General features: G+C 51.3%; 1 protein-coding gene across 5 annotated transcripts in view; it reads left to right on the plus strand.

Annotated features, from left to right (window-relative positions):
• MGAT5B (alpha-1,6-mannosylglycoprotein 6-beta-N-acetylglucosaminyltransferase B) overlaps positions 1–16,426 on the plus strand; it is a 67,215-nt gene that overhangs the window by 24,678 nt on the left and 26,111 nt on the right. For 3 of the 5 annotated variants that reach the window (XM_062010759.1, XM_062010763.1, XM_062010761.1), the window contains exons 4-8: positions 8,254–8,366; positions 9,687–9,760; positions 11,194–11,364; positions 12,119–12,283; positions 12,936–13,126. In XM_062010759.1, the coding sequence (XP_061866743.1) occupies positions 8,254–8,366; positions 9,687–9,760; positions 11,194–11,364; positions 12,119–12,283; positions 12,936–13,126 (714 nt within the window). The remainder of the gene's footprint in view (positions 1–8,253; positions 8,367–9,686; positions 9,761–11,193; positions 11,365–12,118; positions 12,284–12,935; positions 13,127–16,426) is intronic. The other 2 variants (XM_062010760.1, XM_062010762.1) reach the window with 1 other exon arrangement.

Consider the following 16,426-nt stretch of genomic DNA (forward strand, 5'->3'; position numbering starts at 1 on the left):
GCTTCCCATCATGACATGCTGATGTGCTAAAGAGCCATTTCTCTTTGCTTTGAGAGCCTTAAAACTTTATTAACACTAATTTGGCTGTCACACCAAGGCCCACAAAATGGTATCTCAAGCAACTTGAATGTGGAGGGGCTGAGAAAAACCAAGGGGCAGTGCCTGGGCCAAACTTTGCAATGCAGAAAAAAGACCAGCACAGATTTTGCTGAGGACAGTGTCACAGGTGACACATGAGCAGGGATGTGACACGTAACTGTCACTGCTGCCCTGTGCTCTGGGAGCTGTGCTGTGCCCCTCTGCTTCCTCCTCCTGGCCTTTCCCCTGCTGCCTTCTGCCCTGGCCACACTCAGCCCCAGTGGGGCTTCCTCTGCCTCCCCATTTCCACCATCATTTCCATTTTTCTCCTTTGCTTTCCTTACGAGTCTCTTTTGTGCCTATATTGGAAAACAGAGTAAGTGAGCCTGTAATTAAAGGCTGTGCTGTGCCATCCTGTGTGCACACAGGAATTAGAGCTGCACAGGCAGCCTCAGAGTGCATGCTCTTGCCTTTTCAGTAACAATTTCAGCTACTAAAAAGTATAATTTACCTTGGTAATGGCAGGTGCTGAGGATTTTTGTCATTATGAGGCTGACATGGAAGGAGGACAACAGTAATCCCAGCAAGGGATGGACAGGGCTGTTACAGCCAGTGACTTGGAGGGCACTTGCTCTAATTTGCAGATTTTCTTGGTCAATCTCATGTTAAAAGAACCAGTAATTTCAGGTGATGGCAATTTCAGTATACCAGCAGCCAAGAGATAAGCTGACAAGAGTTTATGTGAAGTGGCAGCAGTTGCTGTGGATGGACATCTTGTGTTTCAGATGTGCCATGTGGCTGGTGACTCTGGGAGCCATCACTTGGAGAGACCACAGAGGGTGGGAGCTTCTGGATCCAGCACATCAAAACAGCCTCAGGCTTTGTGTGTGTGCTGAGATGGGTTTGAGCAGTTGAGATTGCAAGTGTCTTAATTTTCAGGAACAGAAAATCAGGGACAACTAGTTTTATCACCTTTTGCTCCTTGTAAATTACTCTTTAAGCCCCTTCACTTGATCCTGCATCAAAACCAATCTCTGCCACCCACTTTTCTCACATAGCTTCTGGAGATCAGGTTTTGTTCATGGGGCAGAGCATCTCCAGATGTAACAATCACTCTGGGTGCATTGCTTGTGGGTCTTTTTTTTGTTATGATGGTCTGTAATGAAGCCCTGGCAGTGTCTGCAAACACTTGTGAAGCATTTCAAGACCTGGGGCTGTTCAGCCTGGAGAAGAGAAGACTGAGGGGAGACCTCATCAAAACATAAATACCTAAAGGGTGGGTGTCAGGAGGATGGGGGGACACTTTTGTCAGTAGTGTCTAGCAACAGGACAAGGGTTAATGGACATGAGCTGGAACACAACCAGTTCCACTGAAACACAGAAAGTCCTTTGGTGCTGAGGTGAGGGAGCCCTGGCCCAGGCTGCCCAGGGAGGGTGTGGAGGCTCCTTCTCAGGAGGTTTCCAAACCCATATGGACAGGTTCCTGTGCCCCTGATGGAGGGGAACCTGCTTTAGCAGGGGTTGGGGCTGGGTGAGCTCTGCAGGGCCCTTCCCACCCCCACCACTCTGGGATTCTATGATTTTCTCAGTGCTCCTGTCCTTCCCTGCAGCCTCTGGGTTAGTCTGAGATCTGTGGTCAGAGGAGACATTTTGGGAGTGTTAGCAGCTGTGCTGGGTCTCAGTAGGTTTGAGCAGCTCCATCTCTGCTGCCACACGTGCTGCCTCATCTGTAGTGCCCTGTCTTGGTATGTCCTGGTCCCTGCCTCCCTTTGCAGGGTGTCTATGGCAGCTGGAAGGGTGCAGAGCCAGTACACCCTGTCTGCTGCTGTGCTGACCCTGCTGCTCAGATGTTGCTTTCCAGAGCTATGTGGAGCAACCTGAGGGGAATGAAATGGCAGCTGGTGTGAAACTTGGTCTGAGACTCCAGGGAGTAGGGATGCTGAGGTCCCCATCCCTTTGGAGTAACCAGCCTGAGCCCCTGGGCACCCCCTGTGCTGAGGGAGACCAGGCACAGGCATCTCCTGAGCCCAGAGCAGCCCCATGGTCGCAGCCACCCTGATGCAGTTCAATACTTGGACCCTGAGATTCCACCAAGGGCTTGTTTCTCTCTTCCCTCCCTGTCTCTTTGATCACTGGTGACAGATTTGCAGGTGTCAGCAGAAGACAGTACAATTAAAGGGTGTGATTTCAAAGGGATTTTCTTCTTTAAAGTGTCTCTGGTTACACAGCAGCACCTTCATCTTCTCCCTTGCTCAGCAAAGCCTTGAGTGTGGGCTTTGCAGTTCCACCTGCACAGAAAGGGATTCATTCTTGTTTTTACAACGTGCTCTCCTCCTTAATGCTGGATCTCCAATGAAATCCAGAGGGTTTGGGTTTGCAGAGGAAGAAGGAGGTAAAGGATTTATGGTGGGCTTTAAGGAGTAGCCTGTGAGCAGCCTCCCTCCAGCACTGCTGTGGTAGAAGGCAGGGATGGTTCTTCACCTTGGAAAGTGGCAAGGAGGAATTTGAATACATGGCTGTAATTAATGACCTGTCTTGGAAAGCCTCCCAGCTGCCAGGACAGGCAGCTTTATGTGGCTGAAAGTTGCTCCAAGATCTTTCTTGCTCTGGAAATGCTGTCTCATTGAATACAGGTGCTTCTCTACATAGTCCACTTGCAATGCTTTAGATAAAACTCTTGGAAACCCAAATGTCCAATGTCTTCCTTACAAGAGCTGCTGAGGGCTTTTATGGGATGTCATGCTGGGGTAGGGGGACACAGGCTGTGTCTGAGTACCAGCCTGCTGTGCCACCAGGCATAGCTGGATCTCTTCTCCAGCCCTCCTTGGGTTCCCCCTTGCTCTCACGCTGCCTGTGCTGGGAAGGCAAGTGATGGGTTCTCTAACAAGGGAGAGCAGCCTGCCAGTCAGCTGCAGAAAAATCAATACTGCTGTTAATTGAATGCAACCCTTATAAATCATCAGAGGGGAAGGAAATTAGAAGTGCTTATGGAAGCCTCCTGGAGAGCTATTTACTGGGCAAAGGAAAATATTAGTTTGCAGTGAAAGCGTTGGTCCCCTGCTGGAAAGTGCTTGGGAGGGAGGGAATGGGTCTGAAGTGGCTGACCCAGGCTGACACCATCACCCCACTGCCTTGGGCCTCGCTTTCCCAGGAGCCAGGCTTCCCCTGCCCACCCTCTGCCAGGGGGCAGAGGGGAAGGCTGGGGTCTGCAGCACCCTTGGTCAGAGCTCTCCTGCAGGTTAAGCCTGAAAAGGGTGTTATTTGCTAATGGCTGATTAATCTTCAGGCTTAATTACTGCCAAGGCTCAGTTAATTTCCACACACTTAAAGTATTTGTTCTTGTAATCATTACATGACTCCATATTCCCCCAGTAATTAAAAGTCTCACAATATGACACTAAATGGGTGATGTTCCTGCATCCTGCCAGCCTAGCTCTATTAATTCCTGAATTGTTGCTGCTGATAAGCTGCCTTTAGAGGAACTGCTGCCAGATGCTGCCATCTCCTGCTGTCCAGGTGAGCCTGGAGCAGTCTCTGATCCCTTGATGCACCCACTCCCCATCTCCTCAGCATGCTGTGGGGCTCAGTGGGGGCATCTGCAAGGTGAGGCAGGTGCTACATGGTGTGCTCTTGCTGAGCGGGGAAGCAGCAGGAGCCCCAAGAACCCTGCTCTGCTTTTGGTCTTTGGGCCAACAAAAAATACCTTTAAGGAGGCAAATGGCAGCACAGACATTGTGATGAGCAAATTGAAATCCTTTGGTACACCCCTCTGTGTGAACACTGCATTTGTTGATGTATTCTCTTTTAAAACATCTGCTTTCCTCCATCTGTATTGGTCTTCCCAAAGTCACTGCTTTCACCACTTAATAGCAAGAAATATCAGATGAGCAAACAAATCTGTTTAGGGCTTGTATTATGAAGACAACACACAAATAGAAAAAGATTAATCTTTTCATAATGCCACTTTTATAAAGGGCAATAAAAATGCAATGGCTTGTAAAGGGATAAACAGGCTGAATCTGAGCTGCTGCTTCGGGGTTGGGGACGAGAGACAAAGTGATGGGACCAAATTAATGCATCAAAAAGTAGAGGAAAACTCAACCTCTGGCTATATTATATGGCAAATGATCTGCCAGTGGGGAAAGATGTATCTTAATAGCAGTTTTTGAAAGAAGATGAATACTATATACAGTGTATTAGAAGGCACAGTGTGATCTGAATCTTAATCAACGTGGGGAAATATAAATCTGAAAATAATAAAGATGAAATCAATAGTGATGGGTAGAAATAAAAGTGCTGCATTTGCTGTAGTAAACGGTTCTGAGGTCCCAGGGAAAAATTTGGTCTAGAAAACCCATAGTAATTTAGTAGAGTTTCAATAATTGGCACAGCCCCAGTGTGTTTTGGTGGCGTTTAGAGAGTTGCTATAGAAAAGTTTAAAAAGCAACAAGAAAAAGAAAATCCCCCTGCTGCTCCCTGTGCAGTGGCACTGCTGGAAGGGATTGTGGAAACCAAGAGCTGCTGGAGGGCCGGGGGCCCTGGCCAGGCTGGAGCCATGGGCCAAGGGCAACGGAATGAGGTTCAACGAGTGCTGGGGCCTGCACTTGGGCCACAGCAACCCCAGGCCCTGCTCCAAGCTGGGGCTGAGGGGCTGGAAGTTGATCAACAGCAGCTGAACAGGAGCCAGCAGCGTGCCCAGGTGGGCAAGAAGGCTGAGGGCACCCTGGCCTGTATGAGAAAGAGTGTAGGAGCAGCGATTGTCCCTCTGTGCTGGGCACTGGTGAGGCCGCACCTCAAAGACTGTGTCCAGTTCTGGATCCTTCACTACAAGGACACTGAGGGGCTGCAGCGTGGCCAGAGACAGGCACCAGAGCTGGGGAAGGGGCTGGAGCAGAAGTGTGATGGGGAGCAGCTGAGGGACCTGAGGTGTTCAGCCTGGAGAAGAGGAGGCTGAGGGAGACAGGAGCCCTCTCTGACACCCCCTGACAGGAGGCTGCAGGGAGCTGGGGATCAGGCTCTTCACTAATTGATGACAGGACAAGAGGAAAGGGGCTGGAGTTGCCCCAGGGGAGGTTGAGGTTGGAGCTGAGGCAGAACTGTGTCCCTGAGAGGGGTGTCACCCCTGTGCCAGGCTGCCCAGGGAGCTGGGGGAGTGCCCAGCCCTGGAGGGATCCCAAAGCCATGGGGCTGAGGTGCTGAGGGCTCTGGGTTAGTGCTGGGCTGGGTGAGGTCAGGGGGTGGACTGATGATCTTAAAGGTCTTTTCCAATCAAAATGATTCTGTGACTTCTCTCTGCTGTGCTGGCAGAGCCTGTGCTGGCACCCTGGCCTGGGTGGAGGCACAGAGTAGGACATTCTCCCTCTGCTTAGCTGCCACTGAGCAGAATAAGCCTTTTACCTTGTTGTTCTCAGTGTCTCCAGTTACTAAGGATAAGTCATCACATTCTGATGAGCTGCAGAAAACCTTTGTATGTTTGAGGTTTTGCTTTAAGTGTCTTATTTGCTTGTCCTCTGCCCAGGTGACAAAACCCTGTAATGATCGGGGATGTAACTTATGCTTAACCTACTTGTCATCTCTTTAATAGGTTAAACGAAATTTGCTGCTCAGTGATAACCTTGGTGCCCAGCAGGTGAAACCACAGAGGCAGCTGACTCAGTGCTGCCCATGTTGATGCTGATAGGGAGGCTATCAGTGCTCCCAGCTGGGAGCATGGCTCTTCACCATGTGTGAAATCCCTTGCTCAAAGTCATGGGTGTTTGGAGAAAACTAGTTTGACAAGTAAGAGTGATGAGCATGCAAGCAGTGGGAGATTTGAGCCTGGTTCCTTGTTTTGCAGGGATGTCTTCTACCATTTTTCCATCTCTCTGTTCAAGGGAAGCTTCATGGAGCCCACCTCATGAGGTTGTCTTGCTTGCAAGAACTGAAAGTGATGTCTGAGTGCGATGAGTAGACTTAATCAAAGTGCTTTGAGTTGAGATCTTTGTGTTTGGGGAGCAACTGTAGCTTACAAGAGCTGGGAGAGCTGGCAGAGATGTTTGTCCAGGTGCCCCAGTGGTGGAAACCATTGCTGTGAATGGAGCTCCAGCAGAACTTAGGCTGGCTGCAAGGCTGAGCCTGGAGGAAAGCCATTTAGAATAACAATCCTGGGTTTTGTTTGAACGTGTTTGTGGGTGCTCAGTGCTCAGTCCTGGCTGAGCTGAGGTCTGGAGGTCAGCAGAGAGGAGATGGGAACTGAGGTTTCTGTTGACTTTTGAGGTTTGCCTGATTATTTGGGTGTTTGGAAGCAGGTTTGAACCCAAGTGAGAATTGGGATAGGTTCTGGGAGGAGGCAGAATTTGGATCATAGGCTAATCTAGGCACTCTGAAGCATGGCAGCAGGGCTATGCTCGTCCTTTCTCCCTGCCATAAGCACTGGAGAAACCCAAGGAGCATTTCCACCAAGCTTCTCCTGTTGAGCAGGGGAGTGGGCTTGCTGGCTCTAAATCCACTGCATCCTGCTCCTAAACTGCCCATCCTAGCTGTTCCCTGTTCCCTGAGTGCCTGTGCATCACCTGCATGGTCTCATGGCTGCTTGCTAGGAGAAAAAGGGTTGCAGAAATGGAGAGTTTGTAAGCTTTCAGGGCTGGCTGTGCTGTCCAGCCCTCAGACTGGAAGCATTTTATCACACAGACAAGCAGAGCTTATCACAGGTCATTTTTGTGCCTCTCTTAACCAGGCTCTCACGAGCAACCCCTGCTGCTGCAGCAGTTACAGTAGCTGGCAGGATACCTGGGGTTTATTCTCTGCAAAGGTTGAAAGTTACTTGGGGGCAGCAGTGTCCTCTGCATTTAATTATTATTTCTTAAAAGCCTAAAGATCTGTGGCTCCCCATGGAGATATGCAGCCTGAATATTGATGGTCATAAACCATGCCAGGAGGGAAAATGTGGGCTGCTGACTGCTTGTGAATGGACTTTAAATCAACAACCAAAGCAGTGTCGGTTCATAAACCCAGGATTTTTTTAGCCTTGAGGACAGAGGTACTTTAAATCCCAACCTTTGGGTTCACTCATCTGGAGAACAAACGTTCAGACTTCACCTGACATCAGCACATGATTCTTTTTTGTGCCAAGATTATCCAAGCTAGCTCTTTTGGATTTGCTCACTGCTGCTGACATTTCCTTGGATCCTAATGATGGCAGCAGCAGCAAGAGGAGGAAAAACTTAGGACCCAGCTGCTGCAGAAGGGGAAATGATTTCCTATGATGACTGCTCTCATCAGGATGAGGTGGTTGGTTGCTCTGGAAGGAGCTGCTGAGGCTTTGTGGGGTGGAGAGCTTGCTTCTTGTCAAGCCTGGCAGGGCACTGCTGCTGATGGATTGAGTTCTCTTGCCCTTTGTTACACCAGGTTGGAATGGGCATGCAGCCTCCTTGCAGTGCTCTGTCTGTGTGATGTTATGTAGATGAGTTTAATGGTGTTTGCCCAGGACTGTATTGATTACGAGTTTTCATTCAATAAACAGTGTACACAGCTATTTAAACCACTGGAATCCAATCCCAAGCCTTGGTGGGAAGGTGCTTATGGGCTGTGCTGGGTCTGTAACACTCAGCTCAAGCCCAGCCCCCCCATCCCTGCACAGCCCTCACTGCTGCTCCTTGCCAAAGGGTCTGGAAATGCACTCACCTAAGCCTTGGGTGTTCTGTATGTTTTGTGTCTGTCTGTAGTCTGGTCCAGACCCACAAGCTTTCTCAGCCCTCCTCCAGTTTTACCATCCTTTCTCTGTGAAGTTTTTTCCTCCCTTTTTTTCCCCAGCAAGGCTTCCTACATGCACTGCAGGGCCAACAGTCACAGCAGCAGATTCCCAAACATACCACATCTGAAACAGGAATGGGTTTTTTTTCCAGCCTATTTAATATTGCCCCATGTGAAATGCACAGATGTATCTGTGTTTACCAGCACAGTGTGAAAAGAGGCAGAATATTGATTTTCAGAGGTTTTTTCATCAAACCTTTTGGAAAACAATGACCTCTTTGCCTGGTACCCACTGTACCAGACATGCCCATGTGGCATCCTGGAGCTAAGTTCAACGTGCTGGCAGCTTCCAAGGATGGCAGGCTTACTATAAGCACCCCTGGATGTCACCATTGGGAGAGATTAAGTTTTCAGGGTCCCTTTGGGGTTTTCTTTTCTCCTCAGGTTCCAGCCAGCAGCTGGGTTGATGGAGAGGATTCAGGCTATAGCTCAGAACGTTTCAGACATTGCAATAAAAGTGGATCAGATTCTCCGGAACAGCCTCTTGAATGGGAAAGGTGAGTGTCCCCAGGGCTCCCCTGTGCTCCAAACCTTCCAAGGGTTAGGCAGTTGCAGTAGGGAGATCCAGCCATGCCTACCACAAGAATAAAAAAGGTAAAAATGCAGGGGAATGGCTTCTGTTCTGAGGTTACCCAACTCCCTCTTGACTGCAGGACTAAGCAGGGCACTTGAAGCTCTTGGGCAAACTTCCTTGAGCTGTTAGTGTCCAACGCTGTGTGGATGCAGCATGTGGTCACACCGTCTCTTTGAGGGAGAGGAGATCATGAGTGTGGTCTGAGCCTTCTTGGAAGTTCCAGGACTCTGCTGTTAGAGCCAAAGAGGCTGGAAAAAGAGGCTGCATAGGGAACTACCCTCTGTGGTCTCTGACAGCAGTAATGTTCTCCCAACAGTGTTGTCTCTCATGGCCCAGGAGGACTTGAAATTCAGGGAGATCAGTGTGTAGAGTAAGACCTGGGAAACTTGTGCCTGCAAAGCAGAGGAGTGGTGATAAATCTGAATTGCTGTTAGAAAGAAATGCTACAGAATTAAAGATGAGGAGCAGAGCCAACATAAACACCTGGATAGCAGAATGTGGCAATTTGGATCCAAAGCCTAGGGGCTGGGGTCCAGTGCCAGGAGAGACATTCCCATCCCACTTTGGCAGTGCTGAGTGGGCTACTGGGCTCTACAGGTGTTTCTTCACACAGATGCATGATTCCTGGGGTGTGAGCTGCCATTATCAAATGGAAGATGCTTCTGTTGCCAATTCCACCTCATACTTGTTTAGTTACAGGCAAAGGAGGGCTTATAGGAGGGGTGATGTCTTTTATTTATCCAACCACAGAGAAAGAAAAGATCCTATTCCTTTTTTAGCCACTGTTGTACTTTATTCTGGGGCTGACTCCAGGGGCTGAGTCTTCTCTCAGCAGCTCAGCAGGACAATTTTTATTGCAAGTTTATGGCATAAAGGCTGTCAAGTGCTTCCTTATGCAGCCTGCTCATGGATGATTAACAGCAGCGTAGGTAGGTGGGACCTGGGGTCTGCACCAGGCTGAGAGCAGCAGGGAGGTGCTATAAAGAGACCTGCTGAGATTTAGGAAGGGGGAACATGCTCCCAATGTTGAAGCATGGCTGAGGGGTTTCCTCTGTTTCCTCCCTGACCTTGAGGAAGATGCTTCACATCTTGATGTCCTGCTGCATCAGGTGGCATGGAGCTGTCTGCTGGCCCAGCCACGATGCCAATGAATGTACTCAGGGGCTGGCAGCTCCATCCTCTCCCCTCACAGCATTCCTAGCTGTTCTCTGTCTCTCCCCCTGCCCTAATTGTCTTTCTGCAGTGATGGAAGGCAGGAGGGACCAGTGCGAGGTGCCCAGAGACCCCAAGTACCCTGACTGTGCTGGGAAGGTGGAGGTGAGTTGGGGTTCCTTGTTGGGAGAGGGTCTTGATCTGGGCTGAAAGTTGCTGGGAAGGGCACAAAGGCTGAAGTGGGAAGGGTAGTGGGGAGGGGAATACTTTCCAGAATAAAACTATTTGCTTTAAAACAGGAAAGGTGTGATCTGTTGCAGAAAGAGGAGCAGAGATTTGGAAAGCAAAGCACAGTGGGTGCTGGGAAAACACAGGGGAGGTGTCCAACCTCCTCTGGGAGCCTTTGCTGTACAAATGTAACTGTTTTCCCCCTATATTAAGGCATATACCTCCAGTTTTAATGACATGAAGCACTGAAGCCACAGTACCCAGAGGTGTGCAGGCAGCACAGTCAGCTCTGTGAGAGCAGCCCTGCCTGCAGCCTCCCTGCCTGTGGGCTCTGTGTTTAGTGACAGAGCGTGGTGAGGAGGAAGCACTGTCACATCATCTTGAAATATCTGGAGCATTCCCTGCTGTCTGGGGAATAATCTCAGCCTTGCACAGAAGAGCATCTCATTAAGGTAGCCAGGATCTCCATCTGGAATAGGATGTCCTGCCTGACCCAGCCTGCTCCTTACACCTGAGTGCAGCCTGGCACTTGGCCTGGAGTGTGATTGCTTTGTCAGAGAGCATATTTACCTGAACTAATTAAGAGCATCTTCTTCCCTTTGTAGCCTCCTGCTCAGGCTTCTGCAGGGCTGAGTCTCCCTGAAAAGATGTTGAAGGGTATATTAAAATGATACTGGGGGTTGTATTTCCTCCTCCCTGGTGCTAGGCATCTCTCCCTGCCACGGTTTGAGTACATTTGAAATGTAATTTAATTGTGGAAGGCTGTAATTCAATCTCCCATCCAGGTGATTGCTGCATTTTACATGTTGGGCACAGCAACCTGTCTCCTGAGCAGGTTTTGTAGTTGAATTAGGAAGAGGCTGGCAGGAGCCATTGTAGGGGATGATAAATCACTGCTCTGGTTGCTGGTTATTTCCTTTCATGAGGAGTCATCCCTGGGGACTGCTGCTGGCTCTGTCCCCTTGCCCTGCCGTGCCTGGGGCCATGAGATCAGCAGCTCAGCTTGTTCCCCTGCAAAGCTAATGAGAAGAAAACTCATGGTGTATCATTTCCTAAAGGATTAATGGCTGTGCCCCCAAGGAAGGCACGTCATTGGTGCTGGAGCCAGTGCTAGAAAGCCAGGGAGCCCCCAGCAAACCCTCCTGACTCTTCTTCCTCTGCCCCATGTGCCTGGGAGGCTCTGGGCAGGCAAACTGCAGCACCAGTGCTGGTTTGCAGCCCTTCACCCACCCCTTGCCCATCATTCCTACCACCCCCTCCCCAGCTAGAGAAAGGTGCTGGAGAACAGAAGTTGCCCACAGCAGAGGCAGCTCCCAGGGCTGCCTCAATCCCTCCTGGCTGGAGGATGAGCCCCATGTGTTTCTTTGCAGTGGATGAGGGCCAGGTGGACCTCTGACCCCTGCTATGCGTTCTTTGGCGTGGATGGCACCGAGTGCTCGTTCCTCATCTACCTCAGCGAAGTCGAGTGGTTCTGCCCTCCCCTGCCCTGGCGAAACCGGACGGCAGCTCTGCCCTCTGCCCCACCCCTGCCCCGGGCACAGGTAAGGGGGCAGCTTGGGGCACACCATGGCTTCCGGGCTGCTGGAGGGGAATGTTCCCAGAAGGCTCTGATGCTTCACGTGGGATTTCATAGAACCACAGAACAGTTTGGGTGGGAAGGGCCCAGGAAAGGTCATCTGCAGTGAGCAGGGACATCTCCAACTGGATCCAGTTGCTCCATCCAACCTGAGCTGGGCTGTTTCCAGGGATGGGGCATCTCTCACTGCTCTGGGCAGCCTGGGCCAGTGTCTCACCACCCTCATTGTAAATGAGGTCTTCCTTATATCTAGTCTGAATCTCCCTTCTTCTGGTTTAAAGCCATTACCCCTTGTCCTGTCACTGCTGGCCCTGCTAAAGTCTGTCCCCATCTTTCTTGTAAGCCCCCTCTAAGTATTGAAGTATCAAGTACTGAAAGGCCACAACAAGGTCTCTGGGGAGCCTTCCCTTTTCCAGCCCCAACTCTCTCAGCCTGTCTGCATAGGAGAGAGGCTCCAGCCCTTGGATCCCTTTTGTGTCCCTCCTCTGGATCCACTCCAGCAGCTCCTTGTACTGATCAGTTCAGGATGTCACAAGGTGCTCTGAGTGCAGCAGGGCCCCTGGCATTTGGTGCCCTGCTGTCAGGTGTGATGGCACCATGGGAAGCTGTCCATCCAGGAAGGATCCCCCAGCACCTCAGCCAGCCCCCATGGCAGCCCAGGAGCTTTTCTCATGACTTCTTTCCCTACATTTAAAATGCAGAGTGTGCTCCTTTCCTAGGCAGCTTTCCAGAGTGACCTGGCTCACCTCCTGGAGCTGATTGGCACAGGCAAGGAGTCCCTCAGCTTCATGAAGAAGAGGATCCGTCACCTGGCCCAGCAGTGGCTGCGGGCGACTCGGCGCCTCGAGCAGAAGCTGAAGGGTCGACAAAGGGACCAGAAACACGTATGAGCAAAGAGCACAGGGGGAGGAGGGAGGTGAGGGAAAGCTGAGCCCTCAGGAACAGAGGCAGCTGGGATGTGAGGGAGCTGGGAGGAGAATTCATTTATGGAAGCACGTGGGTCTGCAGGGTCTGTCTGTGGTCTGTGGGCACGACTCTGCACACAGCTGGGGTGTTGCAGGGCTGGTGTTGCTGAGCAGTGGGGTGACTTTTGGAGCTGGGTCCTGGCAGGTGGGAGATGGTTCAGCTGGCAGCCAGCTACTGGTGGCAGGCAGGGAGTCTGGCATATCTCTATGAGGTTGCTCAGGTGGGTGTCCCTGCCATTGGTGGGTGTGCCCTGCCCTCTGGTCCCTGTGTGCCCAGGGATCTGGCTCCAGGCTGTGAGATGGGCTGTGATGAACGTCAGGAGCAGGAACCTGGACCCAGGATACAGAGCAGCAGCTGATGGGAGCTGCAAAACTCTGACTCTTGGGTCTTTGCTAGTTGGTTGTAGATCCCTTGGCTCTACACCTGACTGATCTCCCCAAGTAATTCCAGCATGCAAAAAGAGCTGGAGGGAATCAGGGACCATGAATTATTTTGCTCTGGGAAACCCACATTGTCTCTTTCCCCCAGCACCACCCATCCCAGCACTGACCCCTCTGCTTGTCTCTGCAGATCTTGGTCCATATCGGCTTCCTGACGGAGGAGTCGGGGGATGTTTTCAGCCCACGGGTGCTGAAGGGAGGCCCACTGGGGGAGATGGTGCAGTGGGCTGACATCCTGGCTGCCCTCTTCCTCCTGGGACACAGCCTGAGGGTGACAGTCTCCCTGAAGGAGCTGCAGAGGTGGGTGCTGCGTTGCTACAGGTGCGTGGTCTCCCCAGGAGGATCTGCCCCCTCACACGTGTGTGGGTTGCTTGTGCTGTACTGGTGCAAGTGTTGGGTGGGTGCAGAGCACCAACAGCAGGGCAAGGATTGACCCCATCCCTTCTGCACCCAGGAAAGGGGGAAAGACTGCTGTGAAGGCCACATCTGGAATATTGGGTCCAATTCTGGGCCCCTCAGTTCCAGAAGGACAGGGAGCTGCTGCAGAGAGTTCAGTGCAGGGCCACAGAGATGATGGAGTGGAGCATCTCCCTTGTCATGAAAGGCTGAAGGAGCTGGGGCTCTGCAGCTTGGAGAAGAGGAGCCTGAGGTGTGACCTCATTAATGTTTACAAATGCATAAAGGGTGGGTGTCAGGAGGATGGAGCCAGGCTGTGCTCAGTGATGGCCAACAATGGACAAGGGGCAACAGGCACAAGCTGGAACAGAAGAGGTTCCAAAGAAACCCAAGAAAAAACTTGTTCCCTGTTGAGGTGAGGGAGCCCTGGCAGGGGCTGCCCAGATGGGCTGTGGAGGCTCCTTCTCTGGAGACATTCCAACCCAGCTGGATGAGTCCCTGTGTGCCCTGCTCTAGGTGGTGCTGCTCTGGCAGGGAGGTTGCACTGGATGAGCTTTCCAGATCCCTTCCAGCCCTTAAGATTCTGTGGGGCTCTTCCCACAGAGGGCTGGGCTTTTCCTGCTGTGGATATGGGGCAATGCAGGGTGAGAGTATGCAGGCACCTAGACAAGACCACCCTACAAGTGTCTCTAGACAGCACCCTGCCCCCAAGTGGGACCAATATTCAATGGAAAAAGTGAGAGGGACCAGGTAATCCAGTGCCATGTTCCATTCTGCTGATGTAGTTCTGTCATCACCTGGCTGACCCAGCTGCCTCCTGTAACCTCACAAGGTTTCCTCCCCTCCTGTGAGGCATTTTGAGTGGGGGCAAAGGCCAGGGAAAATGCAAATTAGGATGAGTTATAAATGGAGAAAAGCCTGAAGCTGCCTCAGGGCCTGGACAGGTTTTGGGCCATGCTGAACCAGCACAGGTTACATAATGAACCATGCTGAAAAAACCCAACAATCCTGGAAGAAAACCCTACAAAATCCCCCAAACCCAGCCCCTGTGGCATTCTGAAATAATGAACAGAATTAGCTCCTGACTAATTAACTCAAAAAGCTTAATCCTGGTCCTGATGCAAAAGGCAGCAGGTTCTCAGAGGTGAGCACACAGCACAGCCACCTCTGTGGCATGCTGAGCTAAACTGATGTGCTAAACCATATCCATGTACTCAAGGATGAGAGAAGGAAATGGCTGGGAGGGTTGTGGTGCTGGTGTGTGCTTCTTGGTTGTGTTTCTTAATGAAGAGCCTTGAGGTGGTCGTTTAATGAAGGGAAGGAGCTGCCTGAGTCTTACAGGGGGGTTGCAGCATCTGTTTCCCTCTGCCAGGGACACTGGAAAGAGCTGCCTTGCTCCTGCTGTATTTCACCTTTCTGATGAGATCTCTTGTGCTGTGGCTTTGGACTTGTCCTCTGGGATGCCTGGGAGCAGCAAATCCATCTTCTGCCCTTCATAGCTGTGGTGGGGAGGCAGCAAGCGAGGCTGGGGCAGTAAAACCCATCCCCAGCTCCCTGAGCACATGTCATGTGCCTGGCTTGGACACTGTAGATGTTGGACACCCCACATCATGAGCTCACCTCCATGGGGCTGGGGTGGGCAGAGGCAGCACCTGGGGCTGTAGTTGGGTCCCTTCTGTCCTTTTGGAGACAGAGCCCAGGCTTCACTGGGACCTTCCTGCAGCCCATCAAGGGATGGGTTAAGGTGGGTGAAAGAGAGGGAGCAGAGGTCTCCCCTAAGGGCAGGACTGAGCAGTGCCAGCAATCCTGCTGGCTGCTTGCAGATTTCTCAGCAGTGTCCCTGCTGTCAGGCTGGCACAGCAGTGGGGGTGGCTGTCAGGAGTGCTGAGATAAGGCTTTACCTGAGCAGGGGTGAGCAGGAGGCTTAGCAGAACACCTGGAATTAATCCTGACTTATGCTAATAGTTACTCTTGGGCTCTTCAGTGAAGCCTGGAAGGAACTTGACCTGTAGCTGTGCTTTGGGCAGAGCTTGGGATGCAGAGAGGCAGGGACTGGAGCTGGGGTGTGGGGATGAAGTGAAGGTGAAACCATGTCACAGTGGAAGGGGCAGCCCAAGTACTCTGGTTTCTTATCCCTCCTGGTCCTGTGCAACATCCTGAAGCAGCAAAGCTCTGTCCCACTACAGACCAGGGCTAAATTTGTCCTCTCCTGCCCTGGGTGTCTGTTGATGAGCTTGCAGGCACTGGTGTTGGGGTGAATTTGATGATATTTTGCTCCAGCAATGTGAAATGTTGCATCCACTTCTTGTTTGTTTTCATTTGGCAGCCCCTGCTCCTCTCATGGCTCAGAGCTGTAGCTGCTTCTGCCCAGCAAGGCCTTCACAGAGCAAAAGCTGTTGCCCATAAATTATTCAGCATGGAATAATCTCTGTCCTGGTTTGGTTTTTGTCTCTTCACATTTCTGAGCTGATTTTTCTATGCCTATTGATCACTGGCAAGGGATCACTGGAGGGTTTGCCTGCCTACCCTTCCACCAGGAGTTACCTGAGAGCTATTCATTATTAGCATCTGTACTGATTGCAATGCAGCAGTGCCCAGAGGTGGTGGGCAGGATTGGGTCTGAAATGCTGGGAATCAGGCAAATGAGGAGAAAAGGGAAATTCTTGGTCTAAAAAGCTCCTGATGGAGGAATGAGGGTGGAAACAGGCTGTTAGTGTGACCATGTTGTGCTGGGCACCTCTCCATCCCAGGGAGCTCCAATGGGAAGAGCAGCAGATGCCAAGCAGTGAACAGCAAAGGTGTTAAATGGTTCCTCCCTTAATTTGAAGGACCAATGCTAACCTAGACCAAAGCCAAGGAGCTCTGGGGGTCTGGAGGCTCGCTGCATGGCTGGGCTAGGCACTGTCAAATGCCCCTCTGAGGTCTGGGATTGAAGCCACTGAGCCCTGATAAGGGCTGCCTCACCAGTTTATCTTCTGTCCACCTTAAAAACCTGTGACCTGCTGCTGTGTTCTTCCAGAGGCTGATTTTTCTTCCAAAGCTGAAGGAAGTGTTGGGTGTTTGTCCTGTTTTGCATCTCCCAGTGAATCTGTCAGGTTCTTCTGATGTGTCTTGACAGGCAAAGGGGTGAATCAGGGGATGGTCTGGGGGTGGGTACAGCTCCTGGGAGGACACTTTAGGAAGAACTGTTTCCCTGAGAGAGTTGTCAGCCCCTGTGCCAGGCTG

The sequence above is a fragment of the Colius striatus genome, chromosome 18 (genome assembly GCF_028858725.1).
Source record: "Colius striatus isolate bColStr4 chromosome 18, bColStr4.1.hap1, whole genome shotgun sequence".
NCBI classification, from domain to species: Eukaryota; Metazoa; Chordata; class Aves; order Coliiformes; family Coliidae; genus Colius; species Colius striatus.